At 51.5% G+C, this 7,207-nt stretch overlaps 1 protein-coding gene across 1 annotated transcript in view; it reads left to right on the top strand.

Annotated features, from left to right (window-relative positions):
* Positions 1-7,207, top strand: part of LOC124464746 (neural-cadherin-like) — a 58,184-nt gene that overhangs the window by 25,324 nt on the left and 25,653 nt on the right. Inside the window, exons 11-16 of the mRNA XM_047016568.1 lie at positions 763-935; positions 1,575-1,742; positions 2,094-2,343; positions 2,677-2,804; positions 4,118-4,304; positions 6,735-6,878. Of these exons, the coding sequence (XP_046872524.1) occupies positions 763-935; positions 1,575-1,742; positions 2,094-2,343; positions 2,677-2,804; positions 4,118-4,304; positions 6,735-6,878 (1,050 nt within the window). The remainder of the gene's footprint in view (positions 1-762; positions 936-1,574; positions 1,743-2,093; positions 2,344-2,676; positions 2,805-4,117; positions 4,305-6,734; positions 6,879-7,207) is intronic.

Genomic DNA, 7,207 nt, shown 5'->3' with positions numbered 1-7,207 from the left:
ACCCACCGTCTCTGGAGGAGGAGGAGGGGAGCCCTCTCTGAATTGCTCCTCCCGAGGTCTCTTCCATTTGTTCTCCTGTTGGGAGTTTTTCTGGGAGTTTTTCCTTGTCTTCCTTGAGGGGTTTATGTTGGTTGAGGGGCAGTTTTATGGGCGTATGTGAAGCCCTCTGTGACATGCTTGCATGTAAAAAGGGCTAAACAAATACATTTGATTTGATTTGTAAGTGCCCAGCAAAAGAAGGGTCACAGTGCAAACTGGTGCTTGGGACCAGTACTCTACAGGCAGATAAAACCTTAATAATTCTGGCACATTATCAGCTAATGTTTACTACCCACTTATTTTATATTTACAATCATCCCCACGTTGTAAACCGCTTTTAGTGGAAGTCCATGTACACACCTTCGGAGTAGTCGGCTTTGATTGAATGTAGTTGTAAAGTGGCTTTCACATGAAGGTGTATTGATTGGTGCATATCTAAGGCTCCAGAGAGGGTCCTCTGGACAGAGGAGGGGAGGGGGCTCTGCTTAGTCTGCACTCACGTCTGGTGTGTTGGAAGCCCCTGGAGCACGTCCTCTTCCTGCGGTTATTGCAGAACCTTCCACAACTAATCTTACAATAAAAGCCTCGAGTACATGCAGCAAGAACAACCATGAATCATTAGTGCTGAAGAGAGTCCCACAAGGGTCTTAAATACTCAAGTGCAGGGAAGGGATACGTTTATTCGGAGGGAATGAATAAAGTTGTGTTTCTGTTGAATTGCAGACTTCCTGAGGGAGGATACCATGGTGGGCACCAGCTTCTTACGAGTGGCGGCGCATGATGATGACTTTGGCAGCAACGCGGCAGTCACATACTCCATGTCCCAGGAAGAGCCGGAGTACCTGAAGGTCAACCCAGTGACAGGCTGGCTTTACGTCAACGAGCCCATCTCACAAGTAGGTCTACTAGGCTACTGTAGAACATCACTGACTGTACTAGTCTAGTCCTACTGTAGTCTAGCACTGACTGTACTAGACTAGTCCTACTGTAGTCTATCACTGACTGTACGAGACTAGGCCTACTGTAGTCTATCACTGACTGTACTAGACTAGTCCTACTGTAGTCTATCACTGACTGTACTAGACTAGGCCTACTGTAGTCTATCACTGACTGTACTAGACTAGGCCTACTGTAGTCTAGCACTGACTGTACTAGACTAGGCCTACTGTAGTCTATCACTGACTGTACTAGACTAGGCCTACTGTAGTCTAGCACTGACTGTGCTAGACTAGGCCTACTAGCCTACCCGTAAACCTTTCAACAAAGTTCTCGTTCAACCTTCCACATTCCCTCCCGCCCCCCCCCCCCTCTCCCGCCCCCCCCCCCTCTCCCGCCCCCCCCTCTCCCGCCCCCCACCCTCTCCCTCTCCCGCCCCCCCCTCTCCCGCCCCCCCCCCTCCCCCGCCCCCCTGATCTCCCGCCCCCCCCCCTCCCCCGCCCCCCTGCTCTCCCGCCCCCCCCTCCCCCCTCCCCCCTCCCCCGCCCCCCTGCTCTCCCGCCCCCCCCTCCCCCGCCCCCCTGCTCTCCCGCCCCCAGAGGAGCTACATCACCCGGGAGGTGGTGGCCACTGATGGGGGCGACCGCAGCACAGCAGTGGAGCTGGCCGTCACCATCACCAACGTGAAGAACCAGCCGCCCCAGTGGGAGAGGGAGGGCTACAGCGTGGTCCTGCCTGAGAACACCCCCAGGGACACCCCCATCGTGGTGAGTGGGAGGAGTTACCACACAGCAGGCTGATCTGGAGCACAGCTGCAAGAGGGGGGAGGGGGGGGGGGTGTTCATTGTGTAAATACTCCGACTAGGGGGTCAGATGGTTGAGCGGTTAGGAAATCGGGCTGTTGATTAGAAGTTTGCCGGTTCGATTCCCGGCCGTACAAAATGACGGTTGTGTCCTTGGGCAAGGCACTTCACCCTACTTGCCTCGGGGGGGAATGTCCCTGTACTTACTGTAAGTCGCTCTGGATAAGAGAGTCTGCTAAATAACGAAATATAAATGACTACCTCAACCGTACATGAGGGTGAGCCCTAGCCCTAACCCTCCTTCCTGTCTGTCAGACCATCAGGGCCACCTCCCAGCTGGGCGACCCCAGGGTGACCTATAACCTGGAGGATGGCATGGTCCCAGAGACCAACATGCCCGTCCGCTTCTACCTGTCGCCCAACCGCGAGGATGGCTCCGCTTCCATCCTGGTCTCCGAGCCGCTGGACTACGAGACCACGCCCACTTTCTCCCTCCGTGTGCGGGCGCAGAACGTGGCGGCGGTTCCCCTGGCGGCCTTCACCACCGTCTACGTTAACGTCACGGGTAGGTCACCGGGTTCACCAGGGTCACTGAGACGAGCCGGTGCTACTGTCACAGAGAGGGACACCCCCGTAACCCAGCAACCCCGTAACCCAGCAACTCCGTCATTAGGAACAACACTGTTCTCTGACCTTGTCGTTGGAGAGTGTGGGTCGAGAGCTCAAACTCATTCATTCTTTACATTTCTTATCTCTTCCTCTCGAAATACACCTAAGTCTTCAGAAGCAGGGATTAAAGTGATGGGTTCAAGCCTCTTTGATTTCTCGGTTTAAGCCTTTTCGTATCTTCAGGTCCCTCCACCCTCAGATCTCCGTCCTCTCTTCCCACCTTTCTCAGACGTGAACGACAACGTCCCCTTCTTCACCTCCTCCATCTACGAGGCGTCGGTGACTGAGGGTGCTCAGGTGGGAACTCTGGTGCTGCAGGTCTCCGCCAATGACAAGGACCTGGGCCTTAACGGACAGGTAGGAGACAGCTGTGCTGTGCCCAGGGTCTGACAAGGACCTGGGCCTTAACGGACAGCTAGGAGACAGCTGTGCTGTGCCCAGGGTCTGACAAGGACCTGGGCCTTAACGGACAGCTAGGAGACAGCTGTGCTGTGCCCAGGGTCTGACAAGGACCTGGGCCTTAACGGACAGCTAGGAGACAGCTGTGCTGTGCCCAGGGTCTGACAAGGACCTGGGCCTTAACGGACAGCTAGGAGACAGCTGTGCTGTGCCCAGGGTCTGACAAGGACCTGGGCCTTAACGGACAGCTAGGAGACAGCTGTGCTGTGCCCAGGGTCTGACAAGGACCTGGGCCTTAACGGACAGGTAGGAGACAGCTGTGCTGTGCCCAGGGCTGGAAACCCAAGCGCTGGTTAAGTCTTTATGAAAGCCATCAATACTAATACAACAGTGTATGTAGTTCTATTACAGTATGTAGTGTTTATAGTTGAAAACGATACTTTGGCTCTAATGCTAAGGGAGGTGTAGTGGTAGGATCTGATTAGGGCTACTGCTTTGTTAGAGTTTCACCTCTATTGGAATTCTTTGATCCTGTTAATCTTGACAGTTTCTCAGCGGCCTGTCTAAACTTGTAATGAATAAGTCCAAAAAATGATGTCACAGAGGGCTTCACATACGCCCATAGAACTGCCCCTCAACTAACCTAAACCCTCAAGGAATAATAAGTTGTTATCTGTTCCTCTGGAGAAAATGTCCTTGTTTGATATAGCTGGACTATTTTGGAGTATGTACTGAACGGAGTGATTCATACTGTGGGGATGATAACAACGTGGAACCAGAACCACAACAAGATATAAGCTCGTCTGGAGAGCTCTCTGTAAATAAACACATTTGTGAGTGATCCTATCTTCCCAAATTTTGACAAGGATTGGCCAAGTGTAAAGTTGTACCAGGGGGTTGCTGTACTTACGTAGATTTGTTAAAATCTTTTTGGTATACATTTTTGCCCCCAAAAAATTGTGTGCGTAAAACAAAGTTTCTAAGGGTAGTTAGGGAGTCAGATGGCTGAGCGGTTAGGGAGTCGGGCTAGTAATCTGAAGGTTGCCAGTTCGATTCCGGCCGTGTCAAATGACGTTGTGTCTTTAGGCAAGGCACTTCACCCTACTTGCCTCTGGGGAATGTCCCTGTACTTACTGTAAGTCGCTCTGGATAAGAGGTCCTGCTAAATGTAAATGGAGTCTTTTTAAACATGAGTATACGTACTTCTACTTGAGTGAAGGATGTGTGTACTTTTGCCATCTCTGATGTGTACTGTGTCCTCCGGTCCACAGATCTCATACTCCCTGCTGAGTGACAGTAGTGGGGATCACCGCTTGTTCCGGATCCACCCAGAGCTGGGCTCCATCTACACGGAGGCTGTGTTTGACCGCGAGGCCCGTGGGTCCTACCTTCTGGAGGTCCAGTCTGAGGACAGCCACGAGTCTGCGCGGCCGGGACGCAACAAGCAGCCCAACTCTGGTCTGTACCCACCTTGTCCGAAATAGTTTTTGGCACTCCAGTCTGAGTTTGACTAGCAAGGAATGAGTGCTTAGAGCAGACGACACGTTTAAAGGAGGAAGCATCAAATACTACAAAACATCATAAATGTATATTTGTATCTGTTACTTGTACTGACAGTGACGCATATTTAATAGGCTCTGGTCTCAGCAGACACGTGTGCCATGAATGGACACTTTGTTTACAGGTCATCTTGCAACAGTTATCCACCTCTTCCATGATACACAAGCCAAAACTCTACTGCAAATCAGCTGCTCCCTGTCACAGGTCTCTGGGTAATATAGGGTGTGGTTCTTAATGGAGCCAACCCTGAGCAGTGCAGCTGGTACTGCTGCTGCCTCCTGTCCCCTCACCTCTGAATCTGTCTCTCTCTCTGTCTCTCTGTCTCTCTCTCTGTCTCTCTCTGTCTCTGTCTCTCTCTGTCTCTCTGTCTCTCTGTCTCTCTGTCTCTCTGTCTCTCTGTCTCTCTGTCTCTCTCTGTCTCTGTCTCTCTCTGTCTCTCTGTCTCTCTCTCTCTCTCTGTCTCTCTCTGTCTCTGTCTCTCTCTGTCTCTCTGTCTCTCTGTCTCTCTCTGTCTCTCTGTCTCTCTCTCTGTCTCTCTCTGTCTCTCTGTCTCTCTCTCTCTCTCTCTCTCTCTCTCTCTCTCTCTCTCTCTCTCTCTCTCTCTCTCTCTCTCTCTCTCTCTCTCTGTCTCTCTCTGTCTCTGTCTCTCTCTGTCTCTCTGTCTCTCTCTCTCTCTCTCTCTCTGTCTCTCTCTGTCTCTCTGTCTCTCTCTGTCTCTGTCTCTCTCTCTCTCTCATTGCCATGTAACCCTGTTCTTCAGCCCCATGGTTGGCTGTGGTAAGATCGGGTCCATGCGGGATCACCCGGCTCTTTAAAAATAGTCTGGAGAGGCGTTCCATTCCGAACCTGACTTTGAAGAGAGAATCTTAATTTGATTTATCCTGAAAGCGTGGCCAGACTTGCTGCTGCCATTGGAAACAGCCTCAGGGCTTGTTGTCGCTTGTTTTACTAATGTTGTTGTCTGTGACATTGTGCATTCGGAAGATAACATTATTCAAATTCACGTTGTTGTTGTTTTATTTCAGTGTGACGTCTTGAAAGTTTTCAGCCTGTTTAGTCCTCCAAGTGATGTAAGACAGGGTTAGTATTCAGAGAAGGGTTATGGAAGCTTCCGGAGAAGGTATTAGGGGTAGAGGGTGCTGGTTTGGAGTATAAAGCGTTCTCTCTGGGGATGTCTGGGATACTTAGCATTAGCAATGAGTCCTGGCCCTGTCTTCTGCCTCGTATCTCTCTGAGCAGGGGGGATCAGCTCCCCAGCTCACATTACCTGTCTCTCTGCCTTAGTCTGCCTTACCCAGGAGAAACACTGAAAAAGCAGGGGTGGAGAGAGAGAGAGAGAGAGAGGGCAGGGGTGGAGAGAGAGAGGGCAGGGGTGGAGAGAGAGAGGGCAGGGGTGGGGAGAGAGAGCAGGGGTGGGTAGAGAGATGGCAGGGGTGGAGAGAGAGAGCAGGGGTGGGGAGAGAGAGGGCAGGGGTGGAAAGAGAGCAGGGGTAGAGAGAGAGAGCAGGGGTGGGGAGAGAGAGGGCAAGGGTGGAGAGAGAGAGCAGGGGTAAAGAGAGAGAGCAGGGGGGGGAGAGGAGGGTCGGAGAGAGGATAGGAGATGGAGAGGAGAAGAGATGGAGAGAGGAAGAGAATTTGAGAGAGAAGGAGAGATGGAGAGAGGAAGGATGTGAGTGGAGAGGAGGGGAGAGAGGAAGAGAATTTGAGAGAGAAGGAGAGATGGAGAGAGGAAGGATGTGAGTGGAGAGGAGGGGAGAGAGGAGGAGAGATGGAGAGATGTAGGCAGGGAGAGAGGAGAGAGGACACATGGCTGGGAGCCTCACAGCTCTTCGTTCCCCCTCATGATGTCACAGACTTTTCAGAGGGAAAACTGTTTCCTTTCTTCAGGGAAGTGAAGTAAAACCGGAGGAAAGTACATAGAAAGACAAGTAAACACTTGTCAACTTATAAATATTTGATCATCCCTGAGGAACGAAGCTTTCTGTGCTCTGTAAAGAAGTGGACTCCTGAAGAGGGCATGTGTGCCATGGTTGTGTGCTTTGTGTGTTACCCTGGTAAACCAGTCAACAGTCTACTGCAAAATGAATAATTTATGCAATTTTCACCTTGTTGAGAATAATGTTTTTTCTCATTTCCATGTCAAGGGTGGCCCATTACATTGGGTTAAGTGTCTCCTTTTAACCAGGAGTATCACTCCAGAGCAACAGCTGAAACGAGGGATGAGAACAGAAGGAGAGAGGACCGGAGAATGACAGGCCAAGGGGGAGGTTGACAGACTTGCTCGGCGCGTGTCCTCACAGCTCTCTGTCGTGTGCTCGCCTTCCGCAGACACGGCGTACGTGCGGGTGTTCATCAGCGACGTGAACGACAACAAGCCGGTGTTTGCTCAGCGCCTGTACGAGGTGGGTGTCGACGAGGATGCAGATGTAGGCCTGGCCGTCATCACCGTCAGCGCTAACGACCAAGATGAAGGTAAGTGAGAGACGGCAGACGCAGGAAAACACCAAAGACTTTCCCCTCGACTGGGATGTGCAAACTCCTTGTTCAAGGGGAGGTGAGGTTAAGACAGGGAAGCTCGCGAGCGGATTAATATTTCATGAAGGCTTTGAAAACTTTAGGCAAGTTTCAGGCTTTTGCACTCCAAACTGGCCACACTCTCTACTCGGTATGATGGGAGGCCAGGGAACGTTGTCAGTCAAAGTGAGTTTCTCTGAGAAGCCCAGGCTAGCAACCTAAATGAGCTGTTCTTGAGGCGATGCGTGGAAACAGTTGAATTATATAAAAGTGACTCACCAGTCAGC

This window comes from Hypomesus transpacificus, unplaced genomic scaffold (assembly GCF_021917145.1).
Source record: "Hypomesus transpacificus isolate Combined female unplaced genomic scaffold, fHypTra1 scaffold_414, whole genome shotgun sequence".
Taxonomy (NCBI): domain Eukaryota; kingdom Metazoa; phylum Chordata; class Actinopteri; order Osmeriformes; family Osmeridae; genus Hypomesus; species Hypomesus transpacificus.
Note: the sequence above shows the minus strand (reverse complement) of the source record. Positions and strands in the feature narration are given on the sequence as shown.